The sequence below is a fragment of the Physcomitrium patens genome, chromosome 11 (assembly GCF_059467195.1).
Source record: "Physcomitrium patens ecotype Gransden chromosome 11, ASM5946719v1, whole genome shotgun sequence".
Taxonomy (NCBI): domain Eukaryota; kingdom Viridiplantae; phylum Streptophyta; class Bryopsida; order Funariales; family Funariaceae; genus Physcomitrium; species Physcomitrium patens.
In genome coordinates, this window is record NC_143420.1 from 1,870,761 (window position 1) to 1,891,883 (window position 21,123).

At 36.9% G+C, this 21,123-nt stretch overlaps 3 protein-coding genes across 4 annotated transcripts; 1 reads left to right on the forward strand and 2 right to left on the reverse strand.

Moving 5' to 3' along the window:
• The first annotated feature begins 3,312 nt into the window (after positions 1–3,312).
• LOC112288631 (uncharacterized) lies at positions 3,313–9,402 on the forward strand. 2 transcript variants are annotated; one of them, XM_024533031.3, is made up of 11 exons: positions 3,313–3,450; positions 3,698–3,880; positions 4,274–4,500; positions 4,758–4,901; positions 5,113–5,238; positions 5,589–6,131; positions 6,399–6,485; positions 6,622–7,053; positions 7,318–8,066; positions 8,321–8,393; positions 9,024–9,402. In XM_024533031.3, the coding sequence occupies exons 2-11, from the start codon at positions 3,760–3,762 to the stop codon at positions 9,168–9,170; spliced, it is 2,649 nt and encodes an 882-aa protein (XP_024388799.1). In that variant the 5' UTR covers positions 3,313–3,450; positions 3,698–3,759; the 3' UTR covers positions 9,171–9,402. The 2 variants fall into 2 exon arrangements, with proteins under 2 accessions (XP_024388799.1, XP_090110168.1); XM_090254042.1 differs by having other exon boundaries at positions 3,326–3,459.
• Positions 9,403–10,359: 957 nt separating this feature from the next.
• LOC112288632 (putative 38.1 kDa protein) lies at positions 10,360–13,555 on the reverse strand. Its single transcript, XM_024533033.3, has 10 exons — positions 12,957–13,555; positions 12,765–12,820; positions 12,531–12,648; positions 12,109–12,366; positions 11,632–11,822; positions 11,473–11,520; positions 11,198–11,363; positions 10,929–10,997; positions 10,648–10,773; positions 10,360–10,467 (listed from the first exon to the last, which is right to left on the reverse strand). Exons 1-9 carry the CDS (start codon positions 13,134–13,136, stop codon positions 10,657–10,659), a joined length of 1,203 nt encoding a protein of 400 aa, XP_024388801.1. The 5' UTR covers positions 13,137–13,555; the 3' UTR covers positions 10,360–10,467; positions 10,648–10,656.
• A 5,383-nt stretch (positions 13,556–18,938) lies between these two features.
• Positions 18,939–20,914, reverse strand: LOC112288143 (protein FLUORESCENT IN BLUE LIGHT, chloroplastic). Its single transcript, XM_024532024.3, has 4 exons — positions 20,519–20,914; positions 20,117–20,306; positions 19,496–19,819; positions 18,939–19,393 (listed from the first exon to the last, which is right to left on the reverse strand). The coding sequence occupies exons 1-4, from the start codon at positions 20,750–20,752 to the stop codon at positions 19,182–19,184; spliced, it is 960 nt and encodes a 319-aa protein (XP_024387792.1). The 5' UTR covers positions 20,753–20,914; the 3' UTR covers positions 18,939–19,181.
• Between the last annotated feature and the right edge of the window lie 209 nt (positions 20,915–21,123).

A 21,123-nucleotide genomic window follows, 5' to 3' on the forward strand; every position in this document is an offset into this window, starting at 1 on the left:
AATGCAAAAAAGGTGGTAGAGGCTTTTCATCGATGATATACATTAAAATCAAGATAAAAACCTTCCTTATAAAAGAAACAAGATTTAAACAAGATAATATTTTACTTTCAATCTTTATTTGTAGCTTCTTTGTGGTTGTGCCGCTAAAGAGATGGAAAACCAACAACTAGTAGATTTGACTCAAGAGCCTTTGTTTGTTGACCTGTTGGACGAGACATTATGATTGTCACAACCTTCAAGACGACACAATCAACATGAAGATCCTCAAGAATGATATATTTTTTCTCGAATAAATGGTAAGATATTATGTGTTTGATATCATGACCTTGGAAGGGACTCCCAATGTTTGGTGATTTTATTAGAGGTAGGAACAACTCCTAATGGTGTTCCAAATATTTTATTTGAAGGAAGTTATGAAGGCCTCAACAATGATCAAATAATTGGATAGTCTTTCTACCTTGGTATGGGACACTATTGATGGTTGAGAGGCCCTATCAATCATCTTCGAAGAGAAAAAAGATTAGAGTATGTGGCAAATATAATACGATGCATCTTAGACTTCTTTGACATGTCATCACCGCTCCTCGTGGAACTCATCTCTAGAAGGGGAGATAATGTCATAGACATATATTTACTGTAATTGTTATCTAGGTGATATGAATAGGTAGAAGTAGATAAAAGTAGATTAATTTCATAATATCTTCTAGAGAAGCTTTATAACCATTGCTTTGACTTTACATGTGTTTATACTTGATTGATAGATTAGAAACTTGGTCAACAAGTTAACCACATGCCATACATATTGGTAGCTTGCAGAACAAACTAACTATGTGGCACTTACATAGAAAACTTACCTTGCAATTTAAGATACGTGTTGTGTAAAGTCAACATATTTTTGGAGGTCCTATAGAACGTTGTCATGTAGCTCTTAGGTAGATAGTATATATAGAGGCAAGAGTGAAGCCTTCTTCACTCTTGTCAACTCCTTTCTTCCTTCTTGTCTAATTTCAAGGGTCTCTAGTTTTCTTGTCTTTTGGCAATAGTCATTCTAGTTTCTTTTTTAATATACATATTTAGATATTTCTATTTTGTCATCTTTCTTTGAGAAAAGTATCACTTATTTATTTATTTTTATCAAGTTCTTGTCCTTGACAACTACCTCATTAGATAACTAAGCTTGAAAAAGTGGTTGCATCATAAGTTGATGTGCTCCAAGTCTTCCATCACTATAAAATCTTACAACAAATCTCTTAATTTCAAAAATTCTATGAGCTAAAGTATTGAATATGTTTATAATAATATCTAACTTAGACTTAACAGACTTAACCATATTAACATCTTCAGCCATCATGAAAAATAAAAAGAAAGTTTCTAAAATAATACCAATTTATAGGAGGGTACTTTATAACTTCTAAAGTACTTAAATGCCTTCAAAAAGAGAAGTAATCCACTCTCTATGAAGAAGGATTAAGTTTTAATATTGATAATTGGATAGTCTCGACAAATTGCCATGGATATATTATACAAGAGACCAAATAAGAAGTTTAACAAAAGAGTTTCATAAAAAAAGTTGATAAGAACTTGATTAAACTTGATGAGTACAAGTTCAATATTAAGAGAGATGAACTAAAACTCCAAAAGATATATTATCAAGATTAAAAATAGTCTCAACTTCAATTTGAAGCTTGTCAAGAAGTTTCTATGTTGCTTGAAAATGAAGCAATCTCAAGAAGTTCTTTGAGAAGTTTTTACATTGCTTGAAGATGAAGCAACCTTAGAAAGCTTCTTAAGAAGTTTTTATATTGCTTAAATGTAAAGCAATCCTAAAAAGCTTCTAAAAAAAATTCTTTAATTTTTTTAGAACTTTATAAAACCTATTGAAATGTTCTAAAAATCTTTTAAGAATCTTTTAAAAACTTTTAAAATATAATAGAATATTATAAATATATTTTTAGAATCTTCTTGTTGGATGTCCATAACAACAAGTATCAATATATAATAGGGAAGTTGGTATAATATTCTTTTTTTAAATCAACATTAATTACAAAAAACTAACAATTAATACAATAATCATTTTTTAACTATAATTTAAGATTACAAATATGCTCAAGTTGTCCTTCAAAAAGTTCTTCTTTAGGAGATTTGCAATGGCCATAGATCAATAAGTATTCATTGAAACAAATTTCATCCAAAAGTTTAGGTATATGTTATAGAATTTCAAGATCTAGTGACAACAAAAGACTAATAACTACACTATCTAGATAATTGTGCATAAAATATTAGTTGCTTATAATAAGAAGTCCTACTAAGACTACTATGAATTTAATTCAAAAAATTATTAATTATTATTTTATAAATTAATACTACATAAAAAAATCCATTTAGAATAAAACTCAAACTCTAATACTTCCTTCTTTATTTTTCCTTCTTATTCTTATTTCATAAATTTATTACAATTTTTGTAGCAATAATATGTATAGCAATCAATCTAGCCTTAATTAAAAGATATGTAAGTATTGAAGGGCCTCAATAATTAATAAAGACAATGAGCGTGCTTTACTTGGTCCTTATTTTCATTGAATTCTCCATGTTTATCGAGGATTCTTACCTTTAAAGTAATGTTGCCAATTCATTATTGAAACCCCATAGTGTAGCATTCTTCTTCTTTTGTATCATCAATTCCTCCACTTGTACTTGCAACCATTCTCATTTCCACCCTAAGCAACAACTCACAATTCACACCTTGTATTTTATGCATGGGACTTATTTAGAAACATAATTATTAGGACAATGTTGTTTTTTTTATATGTGATAATATTAAATGTTTTGCAATTGTTTTTTTAAAATCCGAATCAAAGTATCAAGTGCCTCACAATAAAAATGACAACAAGCAAATCAGCACGCTCAACAAACAGAGTATGATTTTATCCAACATGCTCAATTCATCAACATCACTTCGGAGTTACCAAGGTCTTTTCAAACTACGCCAAAATGAGTGCCCAGAAAGTTAACGAAAGGATGTACCTATCGGGACTGGACATGTCAGCATGGCATCGACTAATAGGGGGGAGCTGAGGTGGAGTCCGACGTGGCCTCGTAAGTCCCGCCGTGTCCCCCGTCGACTAGGGGCTTGTACAAATTCTCGTTCGCTCGCTCGCCATCTCGGCAGGCTCCTCAGCCCGATGTCTCGCGATGCGGCCGTCGATTCCTCGCACTTTTATGTTTTATGTTTTATTGCTTTTTACGGTCTGAGTGCAGCAGCGAAGTTGTTCACAATCTACGAAGTTTGATTGACGACAGCGTGCGTCGAAACGGACAGTAATTTCGCAGATTGGGCGCAGTAGTGTTGGTTTGAATATTCGCGGGGTTGGTCTTCAACCTCGTTAGCCCTCATCGACTGCATCGTCCTCCGTCTATGCAGGCAACCCACGATAGATTGCGGGCATAGAGGTTTGCAACGTAGGCACCGTGTGTGATTCTGTGAGAAGAATTGAAATTGAGTCGAGGGGATCATGGTTTTTGGCTCTCTAAAGTTTTGACGTTCTAGGGTTTGTGTGCCCCTAGAGGTTTTTCGGGTGCGGAGTGATGGCAATCGAGAGGAATTTGGAACGTGAAGCTTTCTTTGAGCGAGGGTTTGGCGTGAGAAAAATTGGGTTTAACATTTTGGTAGCGTGGGCTGAGGGATGGGTTTGAGCAGATATGGGTAATTGCGGTTGATTGTCGTAGCACCGTTTTTCACGGTGTCATCCAGCTGCTTTTATGGAAGCTTGTCTTAGTACAATGGAATTGCAGGCGTCGGCCCTGATGCCTGGGCTGGCGTGGAAGTGGATTTTGGAGAAGCTTCTGGATCTTCCGGATTTTGGAGTGGCGTTCATCAACGGTTCGTATTGCTGATAACGAATTGGGCACATTAAATTGGGTCTTCTCTGACTTTTGACGGTGGATTAATTTTGAACTGATTTTTCATCGTAATTCTTCAATCGAGATTTTGAATTGGGGTCGATTTACATTTGGAGACCTAGGAATCATGTACGAGCTTGTTGTCGCGAGTCACAGAATTTTCTGAGTGGAACATCTGTTTCTCCATGTAGATTTTTTCAATAGGAACGTTGTTGAAGATGCTATTGTTCACTTCTGCGATTTTTGTCTACTCTTACATCTGTTTCCAAATTTTTTACAGCCCGGCAGTCTTTCGATTCAGTCGTAATCTGATTGACGAGATCTCAATTTGTTCTCGCTATGGTAAAAGTTGCCATGAATTTTGTGGATGCAGAGGTGATTACTACTCATGTTACAGACATAGAAGAGCCATATTGTCGGCCTCTTCTGGAAAGGGTAGCGCTACGGAACCTGCAGGAGATGGTTTTAACGGATCAAATCGACTCCGGTGCTATTCCTCTTCTCAAGGCACTCATAATACAAGACTTTGTTCCATTAACAAAAGGCTCCTCCGTCAAGCAAAGATTCAACAAAGAACTGGTTCTTCGTGTGCAAACAGAGGTGAATAATTTTGCTTGCTCCTGGCTAATATGTAAGAGGTGAGAGCAGATATTGAAGATCATTTGTCCTCCTGGGTGATCCAAAGTCTTCCGGGTTGTGGTCTTGTGATATAGATGGAGCATCGGGCATATTTTGAGTGGATGAGTGACATATTTTCTATAAAATCTATTTAAAGCGTACGTGCTATTCATGCTTATTTCAGCTGTAAGCATAACGATGAGCACATTACTGTGTTGGACATGTTAAACATTGCCCAGATTGTTCTTTCTGTACTAAGGGAAGATGTGGCCGAGGGAGATAAAGACTGGGTATATTACGCATCGGAGCTCGAAAGAATTTTTGCAGAAGAAGCAGACCCTCGTGTCCTAGCTCGTAAAAGAGAGCTCAGTGCTCTTCTTAAGGTATGTAGTTAGATCCTCTCACAAGAACTGCGCCACATGTATCTCTTTTGAAAAATAATGATGTCAGCGTGTTCGACGGTTTTGCAGAGCTCTCCTGCCTCGCTTCGTGATGGGCCTCTTTCTTTGATTCAGAATTTGGATTTAGTGTTTGTTTGAGTATTCTAATTTTGCGATGTTAATGTTCTCTAACTGTTTGACTTGGGGCTACCAGTCAAAGGATCAAACGAATGATGTTGCAGCTTACCTGAAGAAGTATTCGCTCAAGAAATTGAAGAATGATTTGAACATGTTTATTGATGAAAGGAGAGCAACATTTAAGACAGTGTTCTTAGACCAGGTGGAATATCCTACTGCTCCTTACATTGTTCTGATGTGTTGTAAATCTCGTGGTCTGACAGTGAACTGTTAAATTTCTATGAGTATTATTTCGTATCGGTGTATTCTTTTGTATCTTTCTGATGGAGCGTTAGAATTTTTTTTGTTTTTTGCTTCCTATGCTAGTCGTTTTGTGTGAATTCATGATCATTTGGTTAGTTGGGTGCGGTTTTGTGTGTGTCTTTCTTTTCAAATTTATTTACAATCTATAGGCGCATCGTATTTTCCCATCTCGACTTCTCAGAACTTCACTTTATTAGTAGTCCTGAAAGACTAAATAGGGCCTAATGGCACTTGATTGCGCATTTGCAGTTGTCACGTGACTTTCTTGATTCCAATGGAACACCATTCCTCGAGGCGCTTGGTGACATGGAGAAGTCTGGAGAGTTAGACCCACGTGCTAAGCAAGCTCACTTGAATCCCGCCAATGTTGTGAGTTTGCAAACAAATCAGGATATAGACCTTCAACGAGTGGGACATGAATCCAGGAATGGGCATGATATGACTGAAACCGGAGGTCAGGGTATTGTGCTTGGAACTGCAGCAGTTTCTGATAAAAAATCGCCGAGGCGGATGATCCTTCCCACACGTGATAGTAGTGATGACGTTTCTCAAGAAGTGCAAAATTGTAATGTAGCGAGTAAACAATCAAAAACACCAACTTCAGTATCCCTTGCTGTTCCTTCAAAGGAGGGTATGCCTCTTTCTAGAAATTTTGGATTAGAAGTAATGAGAAGCTGCTCACCACACCTAAGTGTCAGTATTGAAGGGGAAAAAATACATCAAACAAGGAAGCCAAGCCGTACAAACAAAAATGTGACAATCTCGGGTGTGGAATCTGATGCTGATACACAGGTATCCACTACCCCTTTTGTTGGCATTTTGTACACGATGTCTACTTTGAAAATGTAATCCACGGTAATTTTATTTCGATTTACTGTGTGTATAAATTTGCTAGTCAGAATCTTTTCAGCCTGTTTGCACGAACAAGCCATTGTGCAATATATTGGATGCAAAGAAACAAAACTAAGATCGGATTCTTTGCCTTCTCTGCCCTCGCTTTTAGTATTGGCATCGGTCAAGTTCCTTGATTCATAATTGCCTTGATTTCCACATTGCCAGGTAGTTGAGAGGTTGAACATCGATGATGAAAAATGTGAAGGTGAGGGTTACCGCAAGGAAGGGGCTCAGTCTCCCTCTCATTCAGAGGTACTTTACTTACCATCTGTTAGTCTCCAGAATATTGCAATGTTACCTCTTATTTACACATGTAAGTTATAAATTTTGTCACTACGCTTCTTTTCGCAAGACTAATGATGTCCCGATATGCCTTATATTTTTTCAGAGTGGATCGGATCGGAGACATTTTCAAAAAACTGTAGCAACCCAGGTCGTGAGGAGGAAGACCACAGGTTTACCAAGTGAAAGGAGGACATTGGAGCCTGATAGAAAAAGAGCCTCCACGTGTTCACCAGAAGCTAAAATAGCCGAGCGGCGGGATAATGAGAAGTCCGTGATAAAGAACGAGTCCCTACCCCTGGATGCTGAAGAGATCTACGAGGTTGACTATCTCGACATTGGTGATGATGGTCAAGAAGAGATCTGCCACAAATGTGGCTTGGATGGGGACTTAACTTGTTGTGATAGATGCCCCATTTCAATGCACTTAAAATGTATTGAGGTTCTTGGTCTAAGGGTGCCCAAGAGTAATGAGGATTGGTGTTGTCCTATTTGTGTCGCTGTGAAGGCTTCACAAGGAGCAAGAGAGGCAGCAAAGGTGAGCATACTTATGTGTTAGCTGTGGTAACCATTCTATTGAACAAAGAATTTATATCAGTTGAATTCTACCTCGTGGATGTAGTGTACATGTGGTTGTGTGAGAAATGTAATCTTGTTGTGAATTTGATTTGAGCACGTTTATTTGAAATTTAATGAACATGGTAGTAGATTCTACATGTGATTGATGTTGGGTGTTGTCTGGACATGTTTTACCTGTGTTTGTAGATGATTTCATTATGATTATTCAAAATTCTCTTCACAGGCAGCAGCTGTGGCCAGGGAGGAGCTGAAGGCCTTCATAAAGGAGAGCTCAAAGAAGCGAAGTTTCTCCGAGGACGATGCACAATACCATAGTGGGCAGGAGAAAGCTGTCAAGCGTTCAAAATCAAGTCTTATTCCACCGCAACCAGATGATATTGATACGACTTTGAAGCTGCAGCATAATAGTGAGGAAAATCCAGAGCTCAGATATACTGACGCACAACTTGATTCAGGCCGGCGCAATGAATCTCTTTTACCTATTTTAAGGAAATCATCAAATCAATTAAAGCAACGTGGCGAAGTAGAATCTGAAAGTACAGGTCTAAATTTATCATCTGTTGGAATAGCACTACGAGTAAATCAGAAATTTTCGAATGGAAGTCCGAAATCACTGGTGAAGTACGATCCTGATAGTATCCAGAGAGGACCGGCAAAAGCTGTTCCTTTTAACGAAGACATGAAAAAAGTCCAGAGGGTACCAGATACCCCTGATCAAAACACTTCAAGGAGGCACCCAATTGCGGCCAGCACAAGTGGGCGGAAAAGGAAGAAGACAGATATCTACAGACGTGTAGCGAAAAGGAAAGTACTTGAAGATGACAGTGACGAGGCAAGTTTGCAACGGGAAGCCGGGGTCCAAGAACCTGGAAGTGGTGCTGGCGGTTGTGGAGAGGTGGATGGTGATGATTTAGAGCTGGATGAAGATTGTGTTGGGAAATCTGAGTATGTGGAGCGCAGTGGATATTTTAGGTGAGGTTACCTTGTGCCCTCTTTTTCGTGCTTTTTGTAACAATGCTATGTGGTCGAGCTCTGCAGTTCGATCAGACTGAGATGTTGCGGTACGAAGTATTATTGTGATTCATATCTCAAATCATTTTTGTCATTTTGTCCTTTTGGGCCGTAAGATAAGTTATTTTTATTGAAAGCACCTCGTTAAGAAGGTGAAGCCCTTTTTGGTATGCAAAGCTGACAGGATCCAATTAACTGCAAATTCATGTTTGCAGTGGTCGTCGGAGAATTCCTGGTCGCCGTAGGATTCCCCTACCGTGGACGAGAGCAGAGGAGGATGCTCTCAAGGTAGGCATATGCTCTCTGTTTCTCATTTGCCAGCTCAGACCTTCTGTAGAAGGTCACTAAAGGTGATGCTTAGGTCCGCAATGGCCGTCGAGTAGACTCTTGTCATAAATAATCACTCCTTATATTAGCCTGTTTACTCTGACAGAAAGTCTGGAAACAGTTTGAAATACATCGTAGCTAGTATCCTCTGGATCAAGAAAGTTTGCTGCTGGATTTCAGCCAACAATGAAACAGTGTGATGCAAGTGTTTAGCTTTGACAGCTCTCTTTCTGATTAGGTTTTCTAGCTCCTTATTACTCTTTAACTTGTCTTAGGTGGATGCATAGATACACGAGAATTTTGTAGTCTTGTGCTCTTATCGTAGGTTCCTTAAGAAATAAAAATTTCCAATGGAATACTTGTAAATTTTCGTGAACAATGAATGTAGTTTCAGGTGACCTACAGTCATTCAGTTCAGAGATTACATGAGTTTACGTCTCTAAGCCATTTTAACTATAAAGGGTAGCCCTGGTTTCATCAGGTTTATCTCTGTTGATTCTGTGCTGTGTATTAGAGTTCTGCACAGCTAAGTATTACTCTAATTTGAATTTTTTGTGAGGACCAACTGACAGTGGAGGTTGGATTTTGTAGGAAGGTGTGCGGCTGTATTCATATAATGGAGCATGGGGTTTCCAGTGGAAAAGGATTCTGGAGTTTGGGGAGGGCAGATTTGATCCTAGTCGAACCGATGTTGATCTGAAGGACAAATGGCGAAACTTGGTTAAAGGTGTTTCATAACCGTAATCCTGTGGTTTACCTGGCAATTTTCGATTAGGCTTAGTTCCATAGACTCAAATGAATGCTGGGCAGTCAGAGAATTTACATAACAGATAAAATGTAACATCTGAGCACTATTCGTGTAGAGATGCACGGTTCAACTGGCTATTGTTGACTAGGTTTCGATAGCGTAGTTTCAATGCATGTACTATAGACGTTGTTTTTCTGTACACTGATTTGATTCATTCAGGCAGCTCTTGTGCATTTTAGGAGTTTGAATTTGGCACTTTGGTATGATCTGGTATTGGGATTATGCAAGATATTGCAATGCATCATGATTTAGGTATTTTTTTGTTCGTGTAAATTTTATCTGAGTTAGTGATTTGTCACATTGGAAAAAAAACGTTCACTCACAAATAACTTCAACGTTAAAATGCTATCTTTTGTATAATTTGTAAACTTTTCACTGTTTGAACCTTTTACTTTTAATAATGCTTCAAGTTGTATATACTATACACAATTGGTATAGCTTTCAATTAAAATTGTCTTGACATTAATTTTTACTTCAATTTTTTATATATTATGTTCTCGTTTATTTGCAAACATTTATTTATTTTGTGAGGATGTTTAATGATGTACCTTTGTATTTCAACAAAAACTTTTCAGTAATAATATTTCAAATTTAATTGTTTTAAGTTTACTATTTCTGTTTTCTTTTTGATAATTTATTTGAAGATTGAGTTTATTTTTTTAGTGGTTAAATTCTATATAGTTTGAATCAAAAGAGTGAATCTATTTGTTTGAAAATATTAATAATTACTTTTTTAGAAATTTAATATTTATAACTTAAAATATATTTTTTTTTTATTGTGTTTGTGATGATTATAACTTCATTTAATTTTTAGAATGGTTTAAGCATCAACATGCCTTTTCCAAAAATAATTGAAATAATTGTTACATTTTTGACATAAATATTTCTTGAAATTTTAGATTATTAACTAATAATAACATTATTTATAATCGAAAATTAGAAATAATTTAATTATATTTAATATAATAAAATATTATCAAAATATGGAGAGGTCCATTAGTGCTGTACACTAGATTGGCAAGTATACAAAAAATTACAATCAGGTGCTTTGGAAGGGGGGGATGGGGGGGGGGGGAACAAAAAAAAAAAAAAAAGAAAAAAAAAAGAAAAAGAAGAGGATAACAATAACACTCTCCAATTCCTCCTTGTCTGGAGCAAATTTAAATACCTCAACTCATGGAATTTAAACCATTTCCTGGTTGACAACTTGCTCCAAACTTCAGCAGTCTGCAAAAATCAAAACTGGTATTACTACTTCATTAATGACCTAAAAGCCACACATCACAAATTATGGGCTTTTCTAGAGCCTTGCAGCTATAACTAAACAAAAAACACTACAGAAAACAAAAAACAAAAACAAAATTAAGAAATGTAGATGAGCACAGTGAATCCACTTCGAATCCTTACATCAACAGTCTAGCCACCTCCCCTGTTGTTGCGTTTCTGGCTGTCCTTTTTCTTATAATCCCAAGGCGTCTCAATATGTGCAGCGGCCCATAAGCCAACACGAGCAGCTCTGGCAGCTGCTTCCCACTTCTCAATCCACAACCCACGTCTTAGTGAGAAAAACTTTTTGATTTCAATGAGTTACTGTGAAGGGGAGAACTTCATCGATAACGAGAGTTCTAACAGCGTGAGGTCTGAGATTAAGAAGAGCTAGCTCTTCAGGTTTGTAAGGTAACTCATACCTTCGCAAAATTTGGGCGACAATCAAAAACTCTATGATGATGTGCAGCTCCCTTCTTGAGGAGTTCCTCCTGGTAGAACCCCATTCAAAAAACACATGAGAAATTCTGAGAATTATTACAATACAGAGGTTACTTCAACATATAGGACCAGCATTCTTGGTAGAGTATTTTCTTAACTCCAAATTCTTTTTGGTGAAAATTTCAGCAGAAGTTTGAAATCGGTATGAGACATACATGAACATTAAAAGAAGAGCAGCAATGTACTGTACCTGAACGAAAATGCCAGTGTCGCAAACATAAGCATCTCCAACTTCTCTATCGTATATGTCTTTGTAGTACACTTGGATAGAGAGCTTACAATCTTGCACAATCTCAGCAAGGATTTGTTTCGCTTCATCACCAAAGGGTTGTCCGAGTTCTGGGGCATCCACACCCCTGTTGAAGATGAACAAGAAATTAATGTCGATAAATGAGTATTGAGCTCTTACGACAAATACATAACAGTTGCTTAAAAGACAATTGATAAGATTGAAGGAGTTCTTACTTCAAGCGGATCCGGTATACGCGTACCAACTTGTGACCGTTAATTACCCTGAGAACACCAAAATTCATCAATTAGCTCAAATGGCTGAAAAAGAATAGTCGAGGCACTTGAAGTGACATGCATAACCTTCACTTATTTTAAGAGGTAAGGATTATAAACTTGTATCCCGATCTCCTCATGCTGTTGTTCATTTCATTCACAGTTGCGGTGTCGTGCCGGGCGAGGGCATCCCGCCTCTTCTTCACGTTATCCTTTATCTCCTCTGGTAATTGATACTTCTCTCTTGAATCCTTATCAACTTCCACAAATGCAGTGAATCCGTCTCCGTCTCCGACACAGTTTTTCTTAATCTACAGTAAGAAATCATATACTAAGTTAGAGTACACCAAAAGACTGATGGCCAGTAGAACAAAACAAAACAAAACAAAAAAACAAAAACAGATCAAAGATGATTTCTACATAAGACACACACAAACAAGGTGTTTATCCAGGGTTCAAATGTATCCAAACCACTCAATAAACTGAAGCATGATCATACTTGTAAAGCATGGAGAGATGTGTTCTTGGTTCTTACAGCAGAGCTTGACATTATAATCGAATTCATTAGAAGCTATAAAATGTTCAGTAGATGCTCACAGGCATGGTGACAATGACGTATTCTACGTCAGGTTCGACTGTAGGATATTTAGTCCCTCGAGGCCGTTCTGGCTTTTGAGACACTTGCGGCTTTCTAGATGGTTGTGGCTCTTGTTTCACATGCGGCTTTTTGGGTACTTGTGGCTCTTGTTTCACATGCGGCTTTTTAGGTACTTGCGGCTCTTGAGGCACTTGAGGCACTTGAGGCTTTTTTGGTTCTGGAGGCAAATTGTTGAGATGATAAAACTGCAGTAAACTCTGCACATCATCGAAAGTAGGGAAGGAGGGAAGGGAATTTACTCTGGTATCATACACAAAAATCTTGAGACTATTTGAAGATCAAAAGAAGAAGAATGTTAAACAACAAAACCTTCAACGCGGAACAACAGTAGCATTCGACAAGCAGGATGCAGCAGCAGTACCTGGAGCTCATAGCCGTGGATGCGACCTTCAAGCGTCCGTATAATCAGAACTCTAACCTGTCCCGCAGTTGCTGGAATTGGTCTTGTGGTGTCCCAAGCATCCAAAAGCATTTGATACCTGATCAAAAGAACGAACACAAATCTTTGGTCTCCATTCAAAGAGCTCCCTCTGTCCTACGCGTAGACAGATACACAACAATTTAAAAATCAAATGGAGAGGTGCTTCAATCTCACCAGTTGGTTTGATGGCGTTTGGACACAGAGACCCAGTTGCTCAATTCAGGAGGCAACTGTACATAACAAGCAGCAAGACAATATCAGTTTGTTTGCATGTGTCTGCGCACACTTAAGAGGGGGGCAGCGTGCATGTGAACAACATTCAATGCGTCATCCTTACACCAAGAGAAATCGCCGAAGAAGCAATACCTTCTTTGTGGTTTTGAATTCTTGTAAATCTCGAGTAAACGCACTATACCCATCCAAGGTAACCACGATCGGGCGGTGCGGCGGTTCCTCAAAAGATCCATAGGAACCTTGATAACCTTGATAGGTTGTGTTCTCGGAGTCCGAATCATCTCCAGCACACACCCGGAGACAATTCCCCATAGCTACCCAATTGGGTTATGGGAACCCAAAGAAGGCAGGCCCAACTCAATGGCCTTCTCACACACCCGGGTCCTTCACACTAGGGGAGCAACAACACTTCAATCCTCGCAGCCACGCACATTTCCAGCGCTACGGCGCCACAAGCGCTCAACCTCGTCCAAACTGACGAAAGATTCCCTGTCTGCTCGCGCAAACCCACCAGCTTCAGCGCATCAACACGATCCCGGCAACAGCGCATTCCGAGGGATAATATATATATCCACAGAGGAACCCAACAATCGCCGCTTCCTGCCCCGATCACCCCGCCAGCAGCTCCCAGCTCAACGAATGCATCCACATCCACGACCTCGAGATACCCCTCGTTTGTCTGTAAATGAGCTCCCGGAGCTCATCGCAAGCACTGTGAACCGCGCTTACTGTGAAGCTTCAACAACACACCCATCCGTGCACTGGGATTCTCCACCTCCGACACCCACCGAAATCGTATATTATACACCTAGTATACATATAAACATACAGATGTACGTAGATAGTTAAATAGGGGAATGATGAAACGACCCAAATTTTTACTAAATCCACTCATGTTTAAACCATCATTCTACCCTTTCAACCTGTCTCCATTCCCAACTTTCCAGCCGTTTCCCTGTCCTTAACAATGGTTGGGAACAGGGAACGACTGGGAACAGAGATGAGACTGCAAGAGTGCAATGGTAATTTAGAGTGGGACCCTATAGAAAATGTTTGGGTCGCTTTATTTATTTATATATATATTTATGTGTATAAATTCTCCTGTATATATATATATATATATATATATAACTGCGTCGGGGGTTGCAGTACAGGGCCGTGCCAACGCAGCAGCCATGCTGTTGATAAATTCTCTTACGAAATGGGGTCCTGGTGATCCTGACGCAGTGCAAATTCGGTGATCCTAGTGCAGCTAGATCGCATGTGTGTCGCCCTCCGATAGATTGATTCCCTGCTTGGCTCGCGACTGCGAGGCTCCACTCATTCTGGTTGTACCCCTCCTCCAATTTAGCGGGCCCCGCTACATTCCCCGCTACATTTCCCGCTACTTTGAGCTTGACTTGTTCGTGGGCAACCTCGATTTGGGGTTCAGTGGTATTGTTTGGGCTTGTGAAGGGTTTGGAAATGGTTTGTGGGTTCGACTGAGTTGGAATAGAAGTTTGGGATTATTGCTTTGTAATTGGCAAAGGGTTTTTGTTTGAATGGGGGGTTTTGGTTGTTGTAGACGTGAGGGTGAATTTGGAGCATAACTTCACCATATGTCTTGTTGAATTCATGTTATGACATTCTTTTTATAGAATTCATATAATTTGGTTTTATTTAAATGCTAAAATATATTATTGTCAAAAATCAACTACATACTGAAAAAATTAAACACTTTACATTAATAAATTTTTCATTCTTTAGCATGCTTAAGACATGTAAGATGGCTCATGTTATAAATAAAAATATATCTTGTTTTTATTAATGGATTATTAATTTGGTATCATAATAGTTGATGAAGAAATTACATTTTTTAATAAAAATTCAAGTACTATGTATCTTCTTTTTATTTGTTTATTTTTTTTTGTTTGTTTGTTTGTTTTTTGTAAACTTAGACACGGTACATATCCAACATCATAAAATGAAAACAAGCAGTCTTAATCTACAATTCTATGAAAATCCACTGTTATCTTATGAGATCTTTAAATATAATCTTTTAGGTCTAATTTCTTCAATCTAATTCTAGACAGAATATTTAAAGTTTCTAAGATGTCTATGTTTGGTAATGAAGTGATTGTACAAGAAAACTAGATATATCTACATATAGTAAAATAGTTTATTTGTATTACTTTAATAAGTTTCTCACCTTCAAAGAACCATAAGTGTTATTTAAGAGACAAACCTCTAATTGTGGAGTCCATTGAACTTGAAGGATGATTAAAACAACAAAATAACATTATAATTGTTGTTTAATGCAACAACTTAAGGTCCTAAAAAAATCAAACTATAAGAGCAATTAGTCCAAGGGACCACTGAATTGCATATTATTTTGTGACAAGCACAATTGTGTTAACTTGGTCAAGATTTATGATCACTCCTGGCAAGTGTTCACCACAAATATTGAAAGCTAGATACATCTGAGAGAAAATATTCTAGTGATTTATTCACTGTGCTCAGCAGTTCCACTACATTGTACTAATAGAGTTTTGACCCATTCACCATTTTTTGCATAGAAATTTGAGCCATTGCTCATTAAAGTAGAATGGGATTCTCAAAGGGACACATCACCTTCACATGCATGGAAACAACATTAATCTAATGACACAGTTTAAGACCATTGAGATTGGAATAAAATGGAGCTAAAAAATTGTAACATAAATGTTCAAGGTAGCGGACCCATTCTCAACCACCCCCCATATTCTACTTACACGGTGGTGTATTTCTGATCAACTTGAAATGATAATATTGATCAGTTCTGACACCTTATGGTTTCACATTACTTTAATTCACATTTTGCCTCAACTCCATGGTACCATTGGATAAGAAATTAAGAATTTCATACCAATTCAGAAAACTTGTTGGGAAATCAAGTATTCTCAATTTTGTAACCATCGATTGGTTAGAATTAGGTTGGCCTCTATGTTGGCTTTGGGTTGAAGAGAATCTTCAGCTAAAATATTGATAAAAATCCCATTTTTGGGCAAATTGTGTGAAAATACCTAGAATCCTGCTGATTTCTATTTCTCCACACTAACATATATATATATATATATATATATATATACATATATAGCAAATGTGCTAAAATGCTTACGTTATTGGAAATGGGTTGGCTACCTTACTCTTTTTTCCAAAGGATCCAAAGGACACATATTTGAGAAAATAGTATGATGCAGGAGGCATCTTTGGTGATTGTGTGCGTTTTGCATTTATGGGGTTGTAGAGCTAATTTTTGATCTTGAAAATGAAGAAAGTGAAATTTAATTTGATGTCATGGTGCTGAACAGTACTAGATTGAAAACTCTAGGTTTAATTTTAGGGTTTTTTGGTCACTGTGAGAGTGATTGTTGTTGTTGTGGGGTGGAGGGAGAACTCAAATGAAGCAATTTCAACTTTGAATTGAGCAAGTCTATGAAGCGGACTTCAGCTGAATGGTTCACATAATGTCAATTTGTGTGACTTTCCTTTGTTGTATATGAAATGACTTACAAAAAGATGATGTATTGATTGAAATAGTAGAGGTTGGTGAAAGAGAATATGATAAACATGCTGCCAATGATTGAGTGAAATTCTAAGTATATTTAGTATTATTTGCATTGTCTAGTCTTTGTTTTGGTATAGAATAGTATAACCTAATCTTTGGTATACAATAGTGTCAAAATTCTGTAACTCCTTAAAAGTACATTTATTAATATAAACTGAATTCTGTAATTTCTTGAAGTGTAATACTGTAAGTGTTAAAATTCTGTAATACATGTTAAAGTGCTGTAATTGATTCTATAAATAAGATGAAAGTGGCACAAGATATGGTGCTCTTATTCTGCCTTTGATGTTAACCACCACTCAACTGAATATATTTCTAGAGCCTCTTTAATTTCAAAGAAAAATAAAATAAAAGCAAAACATGTTTTGATCTTATTTAAGATATGCTAGTTAAAAATTATACCATTAATATTACTAACTGTTAACAAACCTTGAGTAGTAGCTATACATCACATAAATAGTAAAAAATATTGATTGCAAGTTATAAGTCTTTGGATGCCCATGACCAACAGCATTTTATCTACAATACTAACTAAGAATTAGTTGTTACCAGGATGTTGTAAATTTTAGTAAACTTCAAAATATTTTTTTCCACTACACAGTTATTATTTCTTGTAATTAAGAAATAAATATATTCTTTATCACTGATCCTTTTTATTTTATTTTCTTCAATTTTATGTTTTTCCACAATTTTCTCTTGTTTCCAATAATGCATCTACACTAAAAAAATATCAAGTTTATATATATATATATATATATATATATACACACATATACATACATACATTCTTGAGTGTATTTCAAAAACATGTTTTCTTCTTCTTTTAATTCTCATAGAAAAATCTTTATAAGTTCATTGAACTTAGATACTTGATAAAGATTGAATATCTTGAATTAAATTTATATTACTAATAATGATATGATATTCTTATTATAGTCCTATTAACATAGAAGAAGAACTTTATAACATTTTTTTGGTTGTCAATTGCAATCCCTGGTTATCACAGCTTATACTTATAGATTGTTCTTTATTATTAAACAATAATGATAATATTAATAGCATTTTTTTTTTTTTTTTACTGTGATGTGATAAAAAAAATTATGAATGTATAGGTAATGTAAAAACTTTGATGTAGTAAAATAATGTAGAAGAATTAATTAAATTCAATTTCATAACCTTGATAAAGGAATAAATGTATTCTTCAAAAACACAAATTGGTATATAGTAAAATTTAAAAAAATGTTAGAGAATTAATAGAGTATTTATCAACTTTGTAAAATGTATTTAAACAAATCAACAAATAAACCAAGCTCAATATTGACAATGGAATATATATATATATATATATATATATAATTTTAATGAAACAAATGTATGTAGGAATTACAGTTTTGCAAATTTACAGAATAGAATACTTGTACACTTGTAGTATTCTTAGCATCCCTAAAGCATAATTATTGTAAAACTGTTAAACTTTAAAATAATAGTACTTTCAATTGACTCATATATATATATATATATATATATGTGTGTGTGTGTGTGTGTGTGTATTTATGTATTGGCATCTTTGCAATATCTATATAACAATAAAGTACTAGTTTGTAGTTTTATACTTAATAGACAAAGTAAGACATAATCTTTAAAAGTTCTAAAAGATATTGGAGCATTAATGGATAGTCTTTATAAGGACAATAATATATTTTAATTTTTTTCTAAAACTTCGAGTTACAAGATAAGAGCAAAAAGAGTTTCCAAAGACTCTATAAATCTCATATAGGATTGGTACTTTTTTTTTTTCTATAAGTAATAAAGAGAGCTAAAAAAAAAAATTAGAAGGTGATGTGACTAATAATCAGGATTTGTTGCCATTAAATATCATATAAATGTAATTTGATTAGATGACCATACTACATGAAAGGATTTTATGATCTAATAACCAATGAGTGTTGCAAATAAGAAAACATTCTTGTCTTTCCTTTCTCATACTATAAATGCCTTTAATAACAATACATTCATTTTTTAATATGATATCTGAAATTTTATAAAAATTGAGCGTCATTCAAACAAGAATACAGAAAATATAATAAAAATATGACTATATCAACTTATTCAATAATTCAATAGTTATAAATATTAATTGCTAATTTTTAAACCTTAATCAAGTGTTTGAAAAACATGGATTCGTTATTTGAATTCATCTTGTAAAGAATAGATAAACAGTTACTTTTATATACAAGTTTAACAAAGATTCTTCTTGCCTTGTGATGGTATGGGCAACTGATACTCTGATTGAGTTGACGATGCACAAGACCTCATTATTTGGAAAATACTGAACCGTAAACAATAATCAGATCTAAAAATTGTCTTATCTTCTTAAATTTGGGCATTCGCTTGGAATAGAATGCTTGAAACATGTGCCCAAGTACAGCCTTGGGCAGGTAGGTGTGGACATCACACTCACTAATCGCGATTACGGTGTGCGTGGTAAAGGGCTCATCAAAATGTTTCTGCAGAAGTGAAACAGTGAATTCTGGAAGGTGCGTGAAATTAACAATTATGTTTGAGAAACCCCTCAGCAAATATGCCTTCACTTGATCCGAATATCGCTTGGTTGCTTATCACTACAGTCATCGTAATTGTTTGACCCCAAAAATCCTCTCCAAATTTGGAGTAACATCCTTTCAACTGCACATCACTAACCTGTTTGAAATAAGCATTTACCCCGATTCTAACCAAAATACGCAAGACTATCAGGTAGAGCAAGAAACCTCTTAATCAACATCTTCATTCTGCAGCCTATCAATGTACATGTCATAATACTTCGCGGCCGACTCCATTTCACCAATTTCGGAATAGCAATCACCGATGGCTCCATAGGCTTCGGTATTTCCTGAAAATTCATTGGTCTTGTCGGATATCGATAGAACCAGCTGATGAAACTTAATTGCATCCCTGTACTTCTTCTGCCGCTGGCATGCAGCCCCTGTTACACAACTCAACATCAGCATGTGGAATCTACATGCGCATCTTCCATGTAATTGAGATGAAATTCACCCTCATGAATCATCTGTTATACCGAACTTACCTAGCCCTCGTGCGGCTTTCTTCTCTTCCACAGTGTCTCTGTACTTCCTGGCCAGTTGAAGGGCCTTTTCAAACTCAAGAAATGCTCCAGCAGGATTCTGTTCACGCAGCAATCGTTTTCCAGATCTCAAAAACTGCAGCAACTCCTCCTTTCCTAGGTCTACAGGTTCTGCTGTTGCAACACTAGAGCGACCTGCGACAGGTGCATATTTCAAACTAGGTGCATATGACTCTACTCGCGCCTGTCTCCTTAGATTTAGATTGATCTGCCGGAGTTGAGTGTTGATGTTATACAACTCGTCTCTTCTTTGTCGCGCAATTACACCTGCATGAGCAATCCCTTCTAAATTTAGCAGAAGATACGAAAACCTGACGGCTCGTCGATTCCCAAAGAAAAATCGACTAATACTGCAGTTTATATGAATGACATAAATCATTCCATAAATACCATGGCAATCATTCGATAAAAAAACACTAGAACCGCTTACAGCGACATATTGGTACACTAAAGCATAGAGGCACCACTAATATCAGCAGGCTCTCGTCGAAAGAGCGCTGCCTCAAACTAGCAAGGTAGTCACAGATGTTCTAACAAAGAATTTTGAATCTCTACGGCTCTGACCTGCAACGACTGCTCCAGTCAACGCAACGGCTTCAGCAATGCACAAAACGGTAATAAGATTGTTCACATTGCCCCCGGCAGCGTCGACAAGCAAATCTGGTAGAGATTCAGCCCTTGCACTGCACTCCAGCAGGAGGTTCCCTGCAAGAAATGCTAAACCTACTTTCGCAGGCCGATAATGCCATCTTCTCTGCAGATATGAAGTTCAACTCAATCGTAATTCAAGACAATGTAAGGAAAGAATGAATTCAAAGTGACCTTCACGTGTAAATTCCAAATTAATGTGATCGTGTCAGTGGATGCGAAAATTGATTTAATGAAACATCTACAAGTGCAGCAAAAAATTGGGGTTTGAGAGTCAATGCTGTACTACCAAACACAGAGAACCAAAAGATGACATACTTCGGAATGTTCAACGGAAGCAGCTGTAGCTGGTCTATGAGAACAACACGGCACGCGCCTTATGGCATTGCGATCCACAATACGCAAGCTCGTACGCACGCCAAAACATTCACTGCTCCCCGATGAAAGCCCTGCAAAGCTCCCTGTACTCCTACTTCTACTACTAGAAACCTCACCTAATTGAGAGCAGCAAGACGTCAAAGACGTCCACTCAAAACCGCAGGTCGTCGCCATAGCTGCAACCAGTAGACACTAACAATGCTAACACATAGAAGACAATCTTCGGAGTAATTCAACAGACAATAACGCTTTTTCCAACGCCGCTCGCAGTGCCGCTAAAACCTAAAATCTACACACTGTGAAGCTCAGTTCACAGACGACGGCACTGGATGTAGAATCATTCCAATGTAGTGCGAACAAGCCAGAAACACTAGTTATGGCCACAAGGAGATATTGAGCTTGCAACCACCATAGCCACATCCAACGATGCAGCGAAGTAGACTTGAGCACATCGCCTCATCTCCTCAACATCTTCCACCAAATCAACAAAATTTGTTAATACTCCACACCATCTACGAAAATCTAATGAAAAGTATTGATTTACG

Excerpts from the sequence above, each read along its gene's own strand:
- LOC112288631 (XM_024533031.3), top strand. The coding sequence starts at position 3,760 with ATGGAAGCTTGTCTTAGTACAATGGAATTGCAGGCGTCGGCCCTGATG. Across the intron at positions 4,501-4,757 it reads TTCTTCGTGTGCAAACAGAG|ATTGTTCTTTCTGTACTAAG; the intron begins GTGAATAATTTT and ends AACATTGCCCAG. Across the intron at positions 4,902-5,112 it reads AGCTCAGTGCTCTTCTTAAG|TCAAAGGATCAAACGAATGA; the intron begins GTATGTAGTTAG and ends TGGGGCTACCAG.
- LOC112288632 (XM_024533033.3), bottom strand. The coding sequence starts at position 13,136 with ATGGGGAATTGTCTCCGGGTGTGTGCTGGAGATGATTCGGACTCCGAG. Across the intron at positions 11,823-12,108 it reads ACGTCATTGTCACCATGCCT|ATTAAGAAAAACTGTGTCGG; the intron begins GTGAGCATCTAC and ends TTCTTACTGTAG. Across the intron at positions 10,774-10,928 it reads GTCGCCCAAATTTTGCGAAG|TGGGAAGCAGCTGCCAGAGC; the intron begins GTATGAGTTACC and ends TGGATTGAGAAG.
- LOC112288143 (XM_024532024.3), bottom strand. The coding sequence starts at position 20,752 with ATGGCGACGACCTGCGGTTTTGAGTGGACGTCTTTGACGTCTTGCTGC. Across the intron at positions 19,820-20,116 it reads GACTGGAGCAGTCGTTGCAG|GTGTAATTGCGCGACAAAGA; the intron begins GTCAGAGCCGTA and ends TTGCTCATGCAG. Across the intron at positions 19,394-19,495 it reads GAAAGCCGCACGAGGGCTAG|GGGCTGCATGCCAGCGGCAG; the intron begins GTAAGTTCGGTA and ends GTTGTGTAACAG.